This window comes from Buteo buteo, chromosome 21 (assembly GCF_964188355.1).
Source record: "Buteo buteo chromosome 21, bButBut1.hap1.1, whole genome shotgun sequence".
Lineage (NCBI taxonomy): Eukaryota > Metazoa > Chordata > Aves > Accipitriformes > Accipitridae > Buteo > Buteo buteo.
In genome coordinates this window covers 18,726,455-18,745,817 of record NC_134191.1, presented here as the reverse complement: position 1 = coordinate 18,745,817, position 19,363 = coordinate 18,726,455, and the positions used below count along the sequence as shown (strand labels likewise).

Below are 19,363 nucleotides of genomic sequence, written 5' to 3'. Positions count from 1 at the left end.
TAAGCAAAGACCAGTGGAGACCCTGACCCCATGTTGCCCAGCCCAGCTCCTGCCCTACAGGACCACGAGACTAGGGGCCAGGCATGGACAGTGTGACCGCATCAAGGGACTCATCACGTGCAGGTGTGCCTTCATTTTGCTGCTAAAACATGAGGGGCATGTGGGTATTGTCATCGGCCCCATAACAGGCCTCCTTGGTGACAAAGCTGTGAGCTTTACCCGTTGAACGGAGCCAGCAGGGCAGGGTGGCTCAAAGCCACAGAGTCCGCAGCTCTCTGTAGATCCCTGTGGAGGGGAGAAAGAAACCTCACAACAATGCAATATGTGCTTCTCCTCTCTCGGCTGCTCAGAGCTTTGCCGAGGAAAAGCAGCAAGCCCTCCTGACATCCCTCTTCCCAGGCATGGGGCTCAACAGCTGGCACAGATCCTCACTGGCCTCACCGCAAGTGCTCACCTGCAGCTCAACAAAGCTGAACTCATCACACCGAGATCCCAGATCCGGTGGCTCCAACAGCCTATCGATGCCATAAGCAATGCCCCCATTGAATTCCATGTGCCTCTGGATGATGGTGGCATCGCCGTTCCCCACCAGCAGCTCCCCCTACCAGAGAAAGAAAGCAACTTGTGATCCTGGCACACCCTACATCCTGGCTGCACCACCCAAAAATTGCTCTTTTTGGCTGCCACGACCTCTCAACCACCCCAAAAACTCTCAAAAATCCCCGTGCTCATGACCTTGACCACCTTTCCTGATTGCCACTTTTCATGGCCATCTCTCCTAAGAAATAGCCTCTATCCATGCAACACATGCCCTGTAAAGGTCATAGCAGCATGTGGTTGCCTTTGCAACCTAGTCATCGTGAAGTGCATGTGCAGGTACCACATGCCTCCACACTTCCCTCCCCGCTGTCCACAGAGTCTGGAGCCTCTCTACAGGCTCAGCTGTAGCCAGGGGAATGGGGTGTCTCAGCCTGCAAGCACCCCAGCTCTGTGTTCACTTTCTGCCTGTGACCAACACGGAGCATCAGTTGCCCCGTGGCTATGCCCAGGGACACTTGCTCAGTGGAAAGTTGAGCCCAGCATTGCCGTCACTCACCACGTGGGTTTTGCTGCAGCTGAACGAGACAATGGAGCCGTGCATGGTCCGTATGGATTCAACTTGGGGCACATTACCAGCAACAATCTAAGAGGGGAAAAAGAAATATGTGAAGGGAGAGACAGGCAAAACCGGCAGTTCATACTTCTAACGGGATGCTGCCTGGTGAGGACAGGGGTCAGCAGCCACACTGTGAGGGAATGTGATGGGGCAGCACGTGAAGCCGGTGTGGGTGGAATGGTGTTAACTATGCTGGGTTAGTCCCAGATTCCTGAACCACTAGTGAGACACCAGCATGTGTGAGCAGGCCCTGGTTTTGCTCAGCTGGGCTCTTTCCTTTGTTCACCACCCCTATAGACAAAAGCCTGTTTGTGAGCCTTGTGATGACACTCTGGCGGTGATGTGGCCTCTCCAAGAAGCTGATGACAGAAGGTTTCAGCTCAGCCATGCTGCACCAGAGGTTCATGATGAAGCGGTAGTTGCCTCAAGTGCTCAAACAGCTTTGGGTCTTCTCAAGACAACTAATATGCTGTATGTTCTGCAGCAGCAAAATATTTGGTAAGGTTGCTCTGTCGTAACCATAGGCAGGAGTTGGCACCACATGTGGCCTCAGGAGGTATAACCCTGTTTGTTGTCACTTTTACCTTTGTGTCCCTGATCATGTGTGCTTTGAGGTAGGAGGCCAGCACGTCCCGATGCTCTCTGCGGTACAGCCACTTCTGCCTTTTCTCTGAGAGGGCGTTAAACGCAGCATCTGTGGGCCACAGCATGGTGAAGGGTCTATGCCGGGGGTCACTAACCAGTGGCAGCAGCTCTGCGTCCTGTCCGAGATAAGACGGGATACAAAGAAAAAGCCACAATCCAAAAGTAAACGTGCACACGTACACACCACCTCCCCACAGAGCAGCAGAGGTCAGGTCGCTCACCTGCAGCAGCTTGCTATAAATGGTGTACCCAAAGGCCTCTGCCACTTGCGTGATATTTTGCTGCAGAGGGAAGAAAGCAAACAACTGTCACTAAGAGGTCCCCCTCCAGGACTTGGAGCAGCAATGCAGGGGAGAAATCAGACAGTTAACAACTACAGTAGCTAAACACAAGTTTCTCTCTGTCATCATCACACTGATGGATTTGGCCTGGCAAGCACTGGCATTCAGCAGCCGCCACTTTTCTGATTCATCCTGGGTAGACACCGCTAGGCCAAGAGCTGGGATGAATTTCAGCACTCTGTTGTGCTGTACAGAAAATGTTATCTTCTGTAAAACACAGGATCTATAAGCTCCTAGCGCTTGTTTGAGGAGTAGCAGAGAGACATTGGCAATCTCATGCTGCAATCTGCTCTGCACTGGGAAAGGAGTGTGATGGTTGGCATGGGATGTGATCCCCCTACCTACATCCAGTACTCTTGTTCCCTAGTGATGGATAAGGCTCCCTCTGTCCCAAATATGGCTATGCCACAAATGTGGTCACCTTCACAAGCCAAATCTGTGCCCTCAGACAAGCCCTACACAGCTAGGAACAGGGAGGAAGAGCACCCCGCGTGGCCTGGGGCTGAGGGCTTATCAGGGCACAGTCACTGCTTCAGCCTTACCCGTGAGATCTTTAAGGAAACGTTACGGTCCACCAGGTCACTTGGAATGAGGATCTTGTCGATAAAATGAATGACGCCATTCACGCCGATGATGTCACTCACGACCACTTTGGCTTCCTCATTGAGATAGATGCTATTCTGAGAGAGAAGGGATGTGATGAGGTATTCAAGTCCACGCCACCGCCCTATGAGCCGTCTGCGGGCCTAGGCAAGTCACTTGCCACAGCCACAGTGGCCTTCAAATGACAGCAAAAGTGACATCCTGCCAAGTGGGACAGGGAAGGGAACTGTGGCAGAGAACTACCTCTTTCGCTGTGATCTTTATTTTGTGACCAGATAAAGACGTAAGGGACTCCTGGGCTTCCAGGTCACTGGACAGCAGTTTCTGGCAACCCACCATATGGTAGCGAAGCAGGTCCCGGAGAAGACCTCTGCTCCTCCACTCCTCAAACTACAGACGGAAAACAAGAATGAGGTCACACTGGGGTACTTCTCCTTGCAGGCGAGGCCCCCAGACCCAATGAGGGAGACTTGGATTGCCCAAGCCCCCTCTGACCCATCCCTGCAGGAAAGCCAGTCCCCCCAAAACGCGGTAAAGCACAAAACCATTTGAGAGCTTTGGGAAATTTCAACCAGTTTGGCAAAACCAGCATTCAGGTCCCTTGATGGAGGACAAATGACCACACAGGCCTTGAGGAAGTGACACCTGGGATATGCAGTCGTTGGGCATTGTTCCTTTATTGGGTGTATGGGGGGCCCATGAGAAAACCGTTGGGACTAGCTATGTGAAGCTGCCCAACAGGACTTGTCAGTGATGGTATTAAGATAGTCCATTATGCTGACACCAAAAAGCTGTTGGTTAAGAACCTGGTTCACAGAGTCATAAATAAGGATCTCTCCTCCCTCAGGTCTCCACGTGCCCCAGACATCCCACTGTTGGGACTAGAAGGAAGGGGCTAATGGAAGTGGAATGGCAGGGCCTGGGGCACAGAGAAGGAATAAGAAGTCTTTGTCACAGATGCCTTGAAGCCTTGCTGTTACCAGCCCCTAACAGCCACGGGCAACGAAAGTCACCACGCATCACTGATTTGGCACAGTGCCTCTGAGGACCGTGAGACAGAGTCTCCAGTAAGGGTCTTCTTACAACAGGAGCCATGTCCACCCCTGCCCCGTCTGTCTCTGCAGTGAGTCTGCCTCCAAACCTCTGCTCTTACACTGATGAAGAACGGGGGATGCCTTTAACCCTTTGCAGTGCAGCCCCTTTGCTTCAATTTACTGGACAGAACAGCCCCAGAGGGGACGTTGCCACAACTGGAGCTTGCCAAACACCTGACAGTGCTTGGGATAGGAGGACACTTACCATTGTGGTGTTGCCTACGAAATCTGCCCGTGGGACGAAGACAGTGAAAGGCCCTGCCCCGTTGAGCTCCTTGATGTTTTCTGCCTGTGGTAGAAGAGCATTTGTGGGAAGGGAAACAGAAAACATAGTTCCAGTTAGCAAGACCCTTTGCAGAAAACCCTAAGTGGGATTTACTACACAGAGACAAGCTGTTTGTTACCAACCAGTATCATCTTAAAGAACACAGATGCGTCTTCGATCCTTCCGAGCTCCTTGAACAAAGAGAAACAGCCGGTGTTAGCAAAGTCCCTTCCACTTGTTCCTTACCAGTCAGCACGGTGACCTGTGCTTCCACTCCAGGTCATTCTCCCACCCCAATGAGACACTGGTTCTCCTGACACACCATAGTGATCTTTCCCTCCCTCCCTTCCCAGCACTGTGGGCATGGAAGGTGTGGAGGTTACAAAGCAGGCAGTGACTTCTGCCTGGACCGTTTACATCAAGGATGCTGCAGGATGAAGCAGACAGAGAGATGAAAGCTGGCTGCTTCTGTAGCAGCTGTCTCATAGGTTTAACTGCCCCTGTGCTCATGGGACACCTCAAGTGCTTCACAATCTCTCCATTTTAACTTTCCTGTGCTGCCACTACCAGTTCTGGGATGCTGTCCAGAGTGGCAGACATAGCCTTGGCAGGGCAAACTCCCTCTCCTTACCACACTAACTTCCAGTAAGAGCAGAAGCACAGAACTGAGTCCATCTCTTTCCTCCTGGCTCTGCTGTGGGGATGACAGCTTTTATTTGCCACTACCAGAAAAGGTCACCAGTTTGCCCAAGGACAGCTGCTGTATTGGCAACAGAGCCAGAGATAGATTGCTGCCTCCAGACTGGATCCCAAGTCCTGGCATGGCCACAGGGTACAGCTGCCCTGATCCCACAGATTAGGAGAAGTGGGTTCCCTTGGGGAAAAAAAAATAAATTACTCCCTTTTGCTTATAACATTAAGAAAACAGCACCCTGGAGATATGGCCAATGTTGCTGACGGAGCAGCAGTGTTCACATCATGACTCCCTTTGGAGCAGTCACTTTACTGTGATTGTCTCCCACAGCTGGCACACCAAATACACCTACAATTTATGGATAGTTTGCCACAAAGCACCTGTCTCCACTCCTACACCGCACAAGTGTCAATATGACACTACAGATCTGCTCACCTGCAGCTTACGCTTGGAGGGGAGGGAGCTGTTTGCTGCAGGGCAGGGGCCTGAACACAAAAGAAAGATGCTGCGCATGCTTCTCACCTGATACACTTTGCCATGGCAGGTGAAGCCATCTCCGATACTGTTCCAAGAGCAGGAGCAGTTTCGAGTGCCAGGGCCCGTGTACTTGCAGAGCCCAAATGGACTACAGCCTCCGTTGTTCTAGCAAGAAAAGCAAACGGCTTGCATGGAGGGGCGTCACCAACAGCTTGAATGGCCACTTGCATGCAGGAGCTGTTAACTACATCCAGCCCATCTGCCTAGTGCCTTAGAATAAACCTCACCCAAATCCTCAAGGGCTTTTCAGCACCAAATCCTCCCATGAAACAAGACTTTTGCACCTTACTTTGGAACCCAGAGTGATGACAAAAGCCATGATGCAGAGAGACATTTTGACATGGCAGCGATGCCGTGACCACAGATTACTCTTAAGCTTTTGAGCATGTCCCACACAAAATGGATGTAGAGAAAGAAACCCAGATGCCTCCAACGCTATGTCACTGTTTCTACACTGTTTCTCCCACAAGAGGGAGTGCCAGCCGGCCCACATACTCGCAGGTCACTGTGAGAGGCAATGGAAACCAAACACACCAGGAAATCCCTTCGGTATGTGAAAAGGCAACATAGCCAGCTCTAAACAAGCAGGCTAACCCTGTTCTTGCTGTTAACTGTTGGGAGAAAGGAACGCTTCAAGGCTGTGGCCTTAACCTTTGGTAACAGCAAAATGCAGACGAACCTGTTCACACAAGTTGATGGGGTTGCACTGGCTCACGCCATTCCCACTGTAACCGGGGAGACAGTTGCAGGCAACCTGGAGGGAGAACAGATGCTCTGTCTGAAACCTGGACCCAATAAAGAAAATACACAATGGCTGAGCTGGGTGGAAAGTCTGTGGTATAGCACTCATTGCTATTCATGAATAACCATGCTTGTGTTGACAACAAACATAACCTGAGACTGCGTCCAGCCTCTAGCCAACAGAAGGCATCTGCTTTCAAGGAAACAGCAATCTTTTCATGCCCTTCCCAGGCAACTTTTCTATGTGGAAAGTAATAAACATGAGGCAGCGCATTGCAATGGAAATTATTGTCTCTAAGAAAATTACACAGCTGTGACGACCTCCATAATAACATTGCCCTGACATCCATCTTACGTACTCACCTTCCTTGGGCCTGTTTTAATGCACTCTGCGTTGCTGTGGCAGCCCCCGTTGCTTTCGAGACAGAGATCAATTTCTGCAGCAAAACAATAAGGCCACATTATTGCTGAGGGCTGCTCCAGGCAGCTGGGAATTAGCGACCCAAAGAGGTACTGGGAAAGCAACAGAGAGGACCTTCCCAGCTTGGGAAACATTTTGGTGGAAAAGTGACTTGTGATAGCAAAGGAAAAGGGTACAACTGCAAGTTCTACTGCCACATGTGGGTCTCAGTTGTAATAAATCTGCCCACAGAAAATCCCACGCCTGCCTGGGCATGCTTTAAAGGATATGAGAGGATTGGACTCTCCCACAGCTCCATCTTCATTTCAGAGCACCACTGTGGGAGACTGCCCTCACCCTCTGTCTCTGGACCTCTCCGTGACAGGCATCAGGGCAAGAAACCTCTCAGGGCTCTTTTGGTTTGAGACCAAAACACTGGTCTGAGGCCATCCAGCGAGACAGGTGCCAAAGGCAGTGTGGGCTTTCTGCCCAGTTTTGGGTGGCACTGTGCTGGGACAGTGATGACCACTTCACTAAACATGACCTGGGAGAATGCTGGGCACATACCTACAGGTACGTATGTACATACATACATCTCAACAAAAACCATAACGACAGTTGAATCAAGATCAACCAGCAACTACTTGCTTTGAAATAATCACTGCATGGACAAAGTGAAAGGACAATTCAGTTATTCAACACTTTAACTTGAAATTTTAATGCTTTTAGTCTGAAATTCCCCTTTGCATGGATGATGCCTCACCACTATCACCAAAACACGCACTGAGCACTCACCCATGCAGAGCGTCCCATCTCCAGCATAGCCTTCCTTACAAACACAGGTTCTCTCTCCTGGGGACACTTTAGTACACACAGCGTGTATGGAGCAGCCACCATGATCGATAGTGCACGGATCTATTTCTGTGACCCCAAACAAGAGAAGCAGAATCAGCTCAGAGCATCTAGGAAAGATGAACTGCGCTAGAATGATCACCTATCTTAACAAAAATCACAACATCTTATTAAAATCCCTTTGTTTCTTGACGAAACTGTAGGTCCTTTAAAGGCATGGGGCCTCACCCACATCTGAGAGGCCAGTCCAAAAGTCATGCTGAGCTTAAGTAACTGCAAATTGGACTAAGAAGTCTTTCCATCACAAGATTTGCTCACTGAGGACTAATGATTAGACAAGAAAAAAATATTTTCCTGCATGACGCAAATTATTTTTTTGCCCCCCCCCCCCCCATTTTCAAACAAGGGCAATACTGAAAAGAAACTGTGACGTCTACCAGTATTATGACTGTTACAATTTTATCACTCTGAGTTCTTTTTCTTGTCTGTTCGCTTTTCACATAGACTGTGTTTGTATGTAGCTCTACAGCAGTATCCCAAAATCCTACCTCATTTTGCCACAACTGCTGCACTGCTTCTACCTGATTTTGGCATGGCCAGCAAATAGGAGGAGCACAAAATTCTAGGGAAATGAAGCACCCATATTCCAGGGATTCATGGCCGAAATTGTTGTATCAATTTGTTGTTGTTGTTGTATACAACCCATTCATGTGCATCTCTGTCCACAAATAATAAGAACTGCCCTGCTACACTTGCCTGCCTTTTTATCCCTCTCTTGCAGGCTCTATAAATATCAAGAGCATCCTGTATAAAGCTCTGGACTGGAAAACATCTCTACCAGAGCATGGCAGAATTTATGGCGGATGGCTGAGACAAAAAGGATTTGAATGATCTTTCCCCTGGCAACATCAAGCCATTTATTTCACAAACAAAACCCTTGTCTTTGCATAGCTTCAACAGGTGTTTGCAAGCCTTGAATCTTGCCCACACTTGCTGGACATACCTGTGCAATGGGTCCCATTCCCTGTGTATCCAGCAGAGCAGAAGCACGTAGGTGGGGAATCTGCAGAACTATTGAGGCAGCTGAAACAAGAAAGGGGTAAAGAATCACTGACGACACCTCCTGATTTACTCGGCCCCTGGGAAACACTATCCAAGTCTGGCATATGCAAGTTAGAGACCACAATGACCGCAGGAGGAACATGCCTGAAGTTGCTGTGTATTTCTTTACAGCACAATATTCAAGTCACGCTGGCCAGGGAGCTGGCATCCAGGCACAGGCTTCACACCTTGCACAGTGCACCTTCACCATGCCCATGTGCTTCTGCATAGTACAATGCAGATGGCTGGGTCATGGTACCGCAGAATAGGAGACTAGGTCATGGATGGAGAAGGCGGCAAGAGGGAGTCATCGCAGCCCATCAGCCTATTTAATTCCTTGGTGGGGGCAGGCGAGGCAGAAAGGGCTTGTAAATGGGTGGTTGATTTGCTCCATGAATAAGGCCAGACTTGGAGTACCTTGGAGTATCTGCTTTCTCCCATCCACACAAGCAGAAGGAACTTGGAAAGAATTTATGCTCAGACAGACAAAATCCTTGGGGAAACTGGATGCAGCTTAGCACCAAAGAGAGTTCCCAGAATGGAACTGACATTTATGCATCTTTAATGAGTAGGCACATTCTCCCAGCCCTCTGCGAAGCCCTAAACACAGAATCACCTCTATGTAAAACACATACAAACTCACGCGGCTTTCTCAGAATGACCCAGCCCCTTGTCTCTACTTACTTGGCCATTTGATGGCAAGTGTTATTGCATAAGTCAATCTCAATTCCTGCAAGAGAAAACACAAACATGACTTGACATTTTCAATTTAGCACTTGCTGGGGCCATTTCTGCCATCTAGAGTAAAGGACCCTGCAAACAGCCTCACTGCCACACTTGTGGTGCCCTGACTGATGATGGGACACACCAGAAGTTATGATAACTCTCCTGTCCTACGTGGCAGCAGGAAAACGTCATGGGATTTATGTTTTGGCACTTTGCAATGGAGTGAATTCGATGTTCTCTGTCTGAGCTAATGGTTCAATTTGATCCCATCTGCATGGCCTCCACACTGCTAGGAATTAAACAAGGACTAAAACCTTGTTAATTCAGACATACAGGGCCATTTGGCTTTGTCTCTTTCGAAGCAAAAAGATGAAATTTTTCATGCTTTACATTTACACTAGATAGGACAGCTCCACTCATTTTCCATTTCTAAATGCCCCCAAAACATTTGACTTCACTACAAAACCAATCTTTGTGTGCAAACCTTTAATAACCCAAAGTATTTAGAAGCTCAGGTTCCTCTCCACCCCAATGGCAATCATAATCCCAAATCCCAGGAACAAACATCTCCAACATATTACTTTGACATACAACGACAGATTTATTGAGAACTGCAGACCATGGCCTGAGCTCACCTAAATCAATGCATCTGTAAGCAGAAAAAGCAACTCAGCAGACATATTGGGGCCCCTCAGAGGCTTCAAAACAAGCCCTGCCACCTTCTTAGGCAAGTGACAGGAGTCATGGTCAACCCAATCTGGCTGGCAGCTTCCATCTCTCTCTCCCAGGACAAGGGGCTGTTCCTGAGGTGCCTCAAATCTCAGCAGAGATGGAAGCAGGGGTTATGCTTTTCTCTATATGAATTTCACTCAAATAACTTGAGAACTCATGTGCTGTTGGGGAAGTCACACCGCATATGCAGCTTACGTGCAGGAATGAGCTAGCACAGTCTGATAAACTTTCGGGGGGATGCAAAGTACATGCGACTGTGGTCACCTTGCTCAGCTAACACAGAATTGCTCTGGCAACTGAAGAGGATCACGTGGATTTCTCTGCCAAAAAGGCAATATTACACCATAGGCCCCTTCACACTCACGCACTTTCTTGGCAGGTAGGGCCCTTCCACCCTGGGAAACACTCGCAGCTCCCGTCCCCTTGCAGTCCGTCGTTACATATGCCGTTGTCGCAGGCACATTCTGCAGGGGAAACACAAACACTCATCACTGTCAAACCAGCCAGGTCTCACAAGCAGAGTCTCTTGCTGCCATTTCACTGGCTGCTCTGTTCCTAATCCAACGCATCAAACTGCCATAAAGAAAATGCCACAGGATTATCAGCTCTTGTTCCCTCACTACTGGGCCAAAAAGCCCAGGAATAGACCACCCACCTCTACTTTCTGTAGTTTGGGTAGCGGCAAGATCAGCAGCATAGCACAGTCCGTCATGCCCTGGTTTGAGGATGAAAAATGGGGCCACTCTGGCTGACCACAAGTGCTCACTCCCGCTGTCCTTCTCTCAGCGGCCTGCCAGCTCTTTCCCTGCCTCAGAGGTTTTGGGACATTACTTCCCTCCCACGACCCATCCCGAGAGCTGAGACGTGGCCACTTTCTCCCCTTGCAAGCAGGATGGTAGCAACAATCTGCAATAGCCATTGGTGTCACCTGATTTGCAGTCAGCTCCATATCGGCCCACTTCACACATTTCACAGGCGGTGCCGTGGAAACCCTCCAGGCATCGGCACTCTCCACTGCCCTCGATGCCGTCCTGGCATTCCCCGTTCCCAGAGCACCACTGTCCTGGCTTTCCTGGGCACATATCGCACATGTGTCCGTAGTAGCCGGGGCAGCAGACGGACCTCTGGAGAACAACAAGAACAAGTCAGGGTAAGCCATCTTGTGCAGCACAGACAAGGTACAGCTTTATTGTGGAAGCTACTCTGTTCCTTTAACTATGCGATAGCCATAATTTCTGACAAGGCATGAAAGAGCCAGAAGTGCGCAGGTAGGACAGAACGAACCCCTTAAAATGGGGTGCTCTGTTGCCCAGAACTTCATGTAAAGGTCCGCACTGCCTTTGAGCAACACTGGCCATTTGGCGAGCAATGCAAATGTTCAGTCCTGCGCCCACCCAGCCTATCTCCTGCCTGTGTCCCTAGTGTGTCCCACCAGTAAGATACTCTGTTGGTCAGAGAGAGGCTCTGCCACAAGGTGATTTGGTTCAGAAGCCTGATTTAAATGCTTTCACTTCTTTCTGCATCTACCCATGGAGGGAGGAGACCACAATGGGACCAAGTTGGACGGTACAGATGAAGAGAAACATCGTCTAACGAAGGGATGCAGAAGTGCCCAGTGAGGTACAATTGCTGACTGAAGCTCTGCATGCGAGCATGTATGTCCAACTCACTCTCTCCCTTCTCCTCAATCTCCCATTCCCACTAAACTTTCCAGGGAGATGCTTCAATACCTATAAGAGCTCAAATTCACACAAGTCTTTCTTTTACCATTTCCTCTTCAAATGTTTTTCCCAACCACACATTTTCACAAAACTCGTAGGGGCCATAATAACTGCGAGACCTTCTGCTCCTCCCTTTGGTTCAGCTCCTATTAGTCATCAGTTATTTGGGAAGGCACATGCACAAGCAAAATACCGTCATTCATGCCTCATTTCCTTAGGAAACCAGACTACAAATGTTCAACTCCTTCTCTTCCTCTGCAGGACAAAACCCACAGCAACAATACCAAAACAGCAGACCACAATCCATCACTGTGCAGACATTTCCGCAGGTTAGTTTTTTCTCCAGTGCCCTCCATCTCCAGGATGGAGACCGACTGCCAGAGAAGCCCAGTCTCAGCTACACAATGACACAAACGCAGCCAGGACCTCAGCACAGGCTGTATTTCCATGGCTGTATTTCTAATACCCATCTTGCTTTTGTCAGAATGAATGCAAGGCAAATATTTTTCTTACTAGAGAAACTTTTGCACAGGTGAAATGGCAGCCAAGTATTCCCGTATCTGCAGAGCGTAATTCACAGCGAGCGAGATTCTTGCTTCCTGGCAATTCCTGCAGATATGATTAACACAGATACAGATAGAAGATATTACAATATTTAGACAAACATTGTACATTTTGGCGCATATGGCAGCGTTCTTGCCTAACAGAGGAATAATACTTTTTATCCTACAGGAACAGCCCTAAAAATTTGGACTATCCAGAGCTGAGAACAATAAGGCATCTCTAGACGTGAGGTCACCACAAAGAGTCTATTTTGTTACCTGCCAAATCCATGGCATACACGTCAGTATGAATACTGGGAAAAAGCAACTGGAAAATTTTTGGCATAAAGTAATGAAGCCTTAGAAGCCAGATGTGGCTGCTAGGCAATTCATAGCCAGCACGCAGATGAAATGTTTAGCCATTTTCCTCTCCGGAAACGTTCGTCACTCACTCACAAACAAGCTGCAGGCCCAACCAGCCCATCTGTGTGAACAAATCAATGGTCCAGGCTGGGAAATTGCTATTGGCACCCCTAAACAGGCTTTCCTTGATGATAATGTCAAAAGAGTAAAAGATGAAAAAAAGACATCACTTCTTCCCTGCTAAGGGGGGAAACTCCTCACACTGCATGCTCTAAAGTTCTCCTGAAATTCAGGCAAAGCCTGGTGCCAGCTCTGTAAGGAGCCTCATGGTTTATGTTTGTGTTTTTCCTGTGTAAGCCTCCCTTGGTTTCTGCTTCCTCTTACAAACCTTGCTAATGAATGAGCCACAGAGGACTCAAGGGCACATTTTTTCAGGTATTGAGATGACATCTGTAGAGCAGTAAAAGGACATCAAAGCAGTATCGACAAACAGTCTGTGAGATGTCACATGAATGAAAGACTCACCACAAGAACTGATCCAGGAGGACACTTGATCCCCTTCTCACACTTGCCGCATCTTGACTAGGGCACAGAGAACAGGACAAGTCACATGTGTGCCCTCTACCAACGTCACACCAAGACACTAATCTTGATTACAAATGGTGCTGTACAGGCTGCTGGCTGGGACAAAGACAAAGATGTATTTATCTCTGTGGCTCAAAACACCAAAAGATGAAAAATCATGATGCATGATCCTCAGGTCCTGGCTGCTATCAAAGGCTTCACACAAGGTCTTATTCCTGTACTCCAGTGGTGTACACAAGGTCTTACTTCTGCACTCCAGAGGCTGTACCACAAAACAAACCAGAAAAGATCACATGCTACACCTTTCCTGAGATTCTAAGCTGGGATAGGGCTTTCTGTAGGCCTGAAGTTCCTTCATGCAAGGCTGCAGATACTTTTTTTCTGATCTGTAACAAAGCAGGCATACCTCAGCCTGACCCTGCAATCTTCAGATGGCCAAGAGCCACAAGATACACGTGGCCTGGACTTTGGCCATGACTCCCAGGCAGACCACAGCATTTCCTAGGGGCCTTGTGGTCATGCCATGCAAGAATTGGGCTGGATTCTCCTTCCACAGCTGAGTATCTGTGAGTCCCCGCACCTGCCTGCCCCACGGCTGGCACTGGGAGGGAGCCCCAGCAAGTGAACTGAACGTGATCTGCACAAGAGCTGCAGATCTGCTGCATTAGAAGCACAGAGTCTGAGGCTAGGAGGTGCCAAGTCTCCAGGATGTCCCATTTAACATGACACTCATCTGGGGTCAGACCACAAGCTACTGTCTCATCCATGTGGAAGAGACAAGGTAGGTTGTCTTCTATTCATCAGTTTGGTTCAGCAGGTGGAGAAACCCTGTGAAATGGTGGTCAGCTCCTCGGTAATCACCATTACCTTTTGTATGGTGGTGGTATTGGCAGTGCAACGATTCTTCTGTATCTGGAGGACCTGTGAAACCCCGATCAGCATGCCATTCTTTGTCTCGAGAAATTTTCCATCCAAAGGAATATTATTGACAAACTTCTGCAAAGGAGAAGAAAATGGCTGATACGATAACCTTCGACTCCACTTGCATGGATTGTGCAACAGTTGTCAGACAGTCACAGTAAACTTGTGAGGGTGTGCAAAACAGAAATGCATGTATCCAGCCACCAGCCTTAGAAAGTGATAGGTCAAGCCAGATCTTCAAATGGCAGAACAGTCTTCCTTCCTTACCTGGGTGCTGTTTTGATAAAACATGAGCCAGTAGGAGAGCCCTAACATGCTGTTCTTATGAATTCCACTTCTCAAGTCTGTGGGCAAGAGCTTCTCTCCTAGTACAATGTGGTACTGCACTGTCTCGTTGTCCTAAATAATACACAAAACCACCAAATGTTAGGACTCTCTTGACTTCCTAGACTACAATTCAGTCAGAGGTATGGCATAAGAAGAGTTCCTAAGCATCTGTAATGGCTAATTAAGCCCACAGAGCCTACTAACTCCCTATCACAGATGACTGACCACACTTGGGATGACCCTGCTACTGGATGAAGCCATAAATGCTTTTGGAACCTTTCAAGAGGTCAAAAATTGCCACAAATATGCCACAGCCAGCCAGGAAGGGCAACATGTCATGCCATCTATCCACACACAAATCTACTGAGAAATTTGCATCTGGAGTCCAAATACTGTTTTCGAATTCCATTGCAACACCCCAGGAAAACATCTCATTTCTCTCTGCCGCATTTCTCCCTGCTTTTAGCATCAGATATGCTTCTCCTCTCCATGCTCAAATTCACTGAACTCAAGTTTATGATCTGACAGCGTACATGCCCCTGCACTTACCACAATACATACTCAAGCTGAAAGGAAGCAGTGAGCTTACCAACTGTGTCACATTGGCAGCATGGCAGTACTCCTCAATGGAATTATTTCCAGGAACAAAAACTGTGTATTTTTCAGAGGACTCGATTTTTCCAATGAGCTGGTATTGCTAAAAAATGTCCAAGCAGTAACATTAGCTATTACAGTTGTACTTACTAAAAACCAGACCACACATGAAATCAATTACAAGAGTGCTAGAAGAAATGCTTGCAAATGGGATATACAACTTCTACTCAGTCACACACATCTAATTGCTTGCTCCTCCTCCTGGGCTGACATAAATGCAGCTTCTCAGTTATGAACAAGTCTTCCTTGTCCTCTAGGTTTCTCTGCCCTGTACAAGCATGACAGCACCTGCGGTAGACAGGTTGTCCTCCACTGTAATAACATGCCAATGATATAGAGATCTAACTAAGTATATAACTCTCTGGCTGCTCAAAAGAGCTTTCCGAGAAGATCCCCCATGAATGGTAGGAAACAGGTGATCTCCCTCGTCTCACCAGGCAGTCCAAATTTTGGTCCCCCAGTACAAGGTAAGGTGGGCATTTGCTCAAAACACAGTTCTGACAACCACAACAGTGCTCACCTCAGCTGCTTACCTGTAGCAACTCCTTGAATGTGCTGAATGAGGCAACTGTCTCAAGCTGTTTCTGCAGACCTGGAGGACTTGGTGGGATATCTCCTGAAGGCAGCAACAAAACCTGTGGAAAAAGTGAGTTCATAAGCAAGGTTGGGCAAGGGGCTCTGGGGGAAATCACACTAGACTCCTGCCCTGCTTGCAAGAAAGGCAATTCGAAAAGGCCTCATTTTACACAATTCTGCAATAGCCTTAATTCTTCTTCTGTCAGCCAAGAGAAGAGGAACTCGCCTCCCGCTTGTCCTGGAGACAAATATTTTAAACATTAAACACTGCTGCACAGGAAACATCTGTCAGGACCTTGTGATAACCAAATATATTCTTGACATTATATCCCTTCCTAACTGTCCAGACATGTATTCCTCCTTGGCCCGATCACAGATGCTGCAACACAAACCTGCTGCTACAACTGCAGCATTTCCCAGTATCTCACGTACTGACGTACCTTACTGAGGACATGAATAATGCCGTTGCTGGCAGGGATGTCGCTGACGACTATACTCACATTCTGGATGGTTAATACCTGCAAAAGCATCAGAGGGAGAAGCAAAAGGTTTAGAAATTGCCAAGCAAATTCAAAACAAGTATGTTGTTTGTTCAAGATTGCACATGATTGATCTGAGTACAATTTTTGAAAGATGTCTGAGTTTGAGGGCATCAGTGTCCCACCCAGGCTCCCCACTGGATACAGCAGCTCTTGAGCAGTTTAATTTGGTACTTGTACATGTGCGTTATGTAAGAAACCCTTACGCCACTCCTGGTGTTTATCTGCCATCTGGTCTGTGGGTTGAGGGTGGGCAATTCTGGCTTGTCATATTTTTTGAGCTTTTCAGAAGTGAAGACACCTTCAATAAAGTGGGCCCTGAAGGGAACAAAGGCAGGTAAAGAAAAGATTAGGCACTGTTTGTAATAACAGGGAGATAAGACCATACCACCCAACATTCACATCTCTCACATGAAGTAGTTAAGCATGGGGAGAAAATGATAGAGGGAATTACTTGTCCTGATGCCATCTGCATCTACATGACAGGGAAAATTTCCCTCTGCAAATACATGAAAAATAAACCCACTTCCCATGGCCTGTGGTCTGTTACATTTTAAATGCCTACTAAATTCTTTGCCTGCTAGATATTTAATCTTGCTTCTAGATTTATCTCAAGATAACTCTTTATTGGTCTTGTACAAGCAGAAATCCAGTTCACAGCTTTGCTTTACTATGCCAAACAACAATAACAAAGGCAGGAGTCTCCTCATACCTGACTAAAAATGGCAGCATGTAGGGGGTCAACCAGAAATCTTTCTCAGTCTTGCTCAAGTTTTTGATAGCTGCCTCTGATGGCACCAGCACAGTGACATTGGTTCCTGCTGGGATGCTGAAGAGAGATTTCTGTTGTCCAAAGCACAAAAATGAACAAATAAGACATGCCACTGCCATATCTATACCACAAAATATAACCAACAGCCATCCCACTCTTGCAGTCGCATAAAAGGGATGTATAGAAAGACAGCATATGCTCAGCAGCACAGCAGGCCTCCTGGGCATGGCAGGTAAGTGCTGTTGGCAATCAATGAATGCTGCAGGTGGTTTAGCCAAAACAGCTCACATCCATTTGCCAAGGGAAAACCTACTGCTTTAAGCCCTACTTCTGTACTTCAATTAATCTTCAAACCCATTCAATCATACCAATAAATCCTTTCTGAACCCTCAACATCAGTTTTAGGGGAGACACCAAGATTATTCCTAGAACATACAATGTATGCAGCAGGACAGGTAAGCTAAAGCTCAATTAGATGCCATATGTCATAGCATGCTTCCACAGACTTGCTGCAAGTCTGCAGAGTGTCTCTGTTATTGCCACACCAGAGACAGGGAAGCAGTAACAAGAAAAGGAACAAACATACAGTCTAACTTCTCAAAACATGCTCTTCTGAAAAATAGCTATTATAAAGCTGCCCCTTTTTCTTTCCCTTCTGTGCTATTTTATGATGGCCAGGAGTTACAGATGATACAACCGTGAAAATTAAGTGTAACACAGCCCCAGCTTCCTCTGGTGCTAGAAACACACTCACAACCCTCACTCTATCACAAACTCTGGAGCTTTTCTACACACCTGCTCTGTAATGATTTCTCTTTTGCTGTTTTGTTTTTCTCTAATGAAAAAGATAAATGGAGTTGCTCTTTCTGTAGCAGCAGTGTTTGCAGAGACATCACTTCTACTGAACTTACCCGTGCGGGCATCCCATGGCTGTTCTTACCTTAAGCCAGTCATAGAAGCCTGCGAAGTGGGAATTCCTGGCCAGCTCCTTCCAAATAGAAACAACAGAAGGGTTACCCCTGCTGAGTACTGGCGTTGCAGGGCTGGGGGACTCATGGTGGGGGAAAGGAGCCCTTTGCAATATCAAATCTGGCAATAATGACTTAGACATTCCTCTCTCACTTTACAACCATTACAGGCACTGTGTGTCATGGGGAGAGATGGGCACTCCTAAAAACACTCTAGCCATTAAAAAAAATATATTCTTAAATAAACAAACTCTTTTCAATTCACCTGCAACTGCTCATGTTTATCAGGGACAGGGATTGAATCCACAATGGCCTTTGATATTTCTAATGACAGAAAATGGGCCTAGCAGCTCTGACCTGGAAAAGTTTCAAAACTACAAAAAACCCAGATCACTTATTGCACAGGACAGACAGGGGTGAAGCAGCTTAGAAATTATTGCCGATGGTTTCATGAACATGTTGACCTTGGCACCAGTTCTGTCTCTGTGGCCTTGGGCAGACACATGTGCTGTGCTCTCAGGCTGGTACCGGGAGAAGGAGTAAACTCAGGTAACAGAGAAAACAAAAGTAAAAGCAGAAACATTTCTCTCCAATCTCAAGAAGACCTCAAACATTTATTTTTTACTCACTTTTAGAATGTCCCCATAGCATGTCATGCCATCCCCCATGTAGCCTTGAGGGCAAGCGCAGGATCTCTCTCCTCCTCCAAGGGGTACACACGTAGCCTGAAAATACAAGGAAAGAAGAAATTAGAGAGCAAAAGCAGGTTATGCAGTGTTGTACCTATCTAGGAATTGAATTCTGGCCTCCCATGGCCTGGGCTAGGAGAGCACACAGAAGCACCTTCCTCCTATTGCCTTTATGGTGGCACTGAATTTATACCACCTCATGCATTAAAGCCCAGATGATGGCTTTGGTTGTGTGAACTCGCAAAAATCAGAGGATCCACCTGGGTAAATCAGAGACCAAATCTTTATAACACATCAGTGACATGCCAAGAAGATGATGTAATGTAAATCCTTGCAATTCTCTCAATGCTGTGGCTGAAAAACCTCTGCCAGGGAGCAGAGGAGCCTCAACTGCCATGCCAGCCTTGGGACAGCACTTTAGTTACTCACCAAGTCATGGCAGCCACCGTTGTCCATGAGGCATGGGTTGATTGCATCACAGTTGTGGCCATCACCAGCATAACCCCTCTTGCAGACACACTTGCTCTGCAAGAAAGAGACATTTCAATTTTACAGACCTATCAGAGAGTCCTCATTTGCTACCCAAAAAAGGCCTAAGGCAGCAAAACCTATTCTCAATATATTTTCTCAAGTTTTCTTCCTGGTCCCTCAAGACCTGGAAATGTGGAGGTATTTCTTTAGCAGGGCATCATCCTCTATCACAGCACACATGCTGCCTGATTACTCAAGCACATTGATCCCTTGCACTGCTTGGCTGTAGGAGGGTCACTTGAAGATGATGGTTTCCTTCTTTGTTTCCAGCTTTTCGGGGAACGACAC

At 47.5% G+C, this 19,363-nt stretch overlaps 1 protein-coding gene across 1 annotated transcript in view; it reads right to left on the bottom strand.

Moving 5' to 3' along the window:
* STAB1 (stabilin 1) overlaps positions 1 to 19,363 on the bottom strand; it is a 75,262-nt gene that overhangs the window by 9,968 nt on the left and 45,931 nt on the right. The window contains exons 34-62 of the mRNA XM_075053251.1: positions 18,974 to 19,069; positions 18,485 to 18,580; positions 17,828 to 17,875; positions 16,828 to 16,958; positions 16,322 to 16,433; positions 16,017 to 16,094; positions 15,534 to 15,635; positions 14,936 to 15,043; positions 14,287 to 14,418; positions 13,966 to 14,094; positions 13,039 to 13,095; positions 12,122 to 12,217; positions 10,816 to 11,011; positions 10,256 to 10,351; positions 9,114 to 9,159; positions 8,332 to 8,411; positions 7,272 to 7,397; positions 6,440 to 6,513; positions 6,015 to 6,089; positions 5,321 to 5,440; positions 4,248 to 4,295; positions 4,045 to 4,128; positions 2,989 to 3,135; positions 2,685 to 2,822; positions 2,023 to 2,082; positions 1,741 to 1,917; positions 1,097 to 1,183; positions 455 to 601; positions 220 to 285 (exon numbers count right to left, since the gene is read on the bottom strand). Coding sequence (XP_074909352.1) covers positions 220 to 285; positions 455 to 601; positions 1,097 to 1,183; positions 1,741 to 1,917; positions 2,023 to 2,082; positions 2,685 to 2,822; positions 2,989 to 3,135; positions 4,045 to 4,128; positions 4,248 to 4,295; positions 5,321 to 5,440; positions 6,015 to 6,089; positions 6,440 to 6,513; positions 7,272 to 7,397; positions 8,332 to 8,411; positions 9,114 to 9,159; positions 10,256 to 10,351; positions 10,816 to 11,011; positions 12,122 to 12,217; positions 13,039 to 13,095; positions 13,966 to 14,094; positions 14,287 to 14,418; positions 14,936 to 15,043; positions 15,534 to 15,635; positions 16,017 to 16,094; positions 16,322 to 16,433; positions 16,828 to 16,958; positions 17,828 to 17,875; positions 18,485 to 18,580; positions 18,974 to 19,069 — 2,952 coding nt within the window. The remainder of the gene's footprint in view (positions 1 to 219; positions 286 to 454; positions 602 to 1,096; positions 1,184 to 1,740; positions 1,918 to 2,022; positions 2,083 to 2,684; positions 2,823 to 2,988; positions 3,136 to 4,044; positions 4,129 to 4,247; positions 4,296 to 5,320; positions 5,441 to 6,014; positions 6,090 to 6,439; positions 6,514 to 7,271; positions 7,398 to 8,331; positions 8,412 to 9,113; positions 9,160 to 10,255; positions 10,352 to 10,815; positions 11,012 to 12,121; positions 12,218 to 13,038; positions 13,096 to 13,965; positions 14,095 to 14,286; positions 14,419 to 14,935; positions 15,044 to 15,533; positions 15,636 to 16,016; positions 16,095 to 16,321; positions 16,434 to 16,827; positions 16,959 to 17,827; positions 17,876 to 18,484; positions 18,581 to 18,973; positions 19,070 to 19,363) is intronic.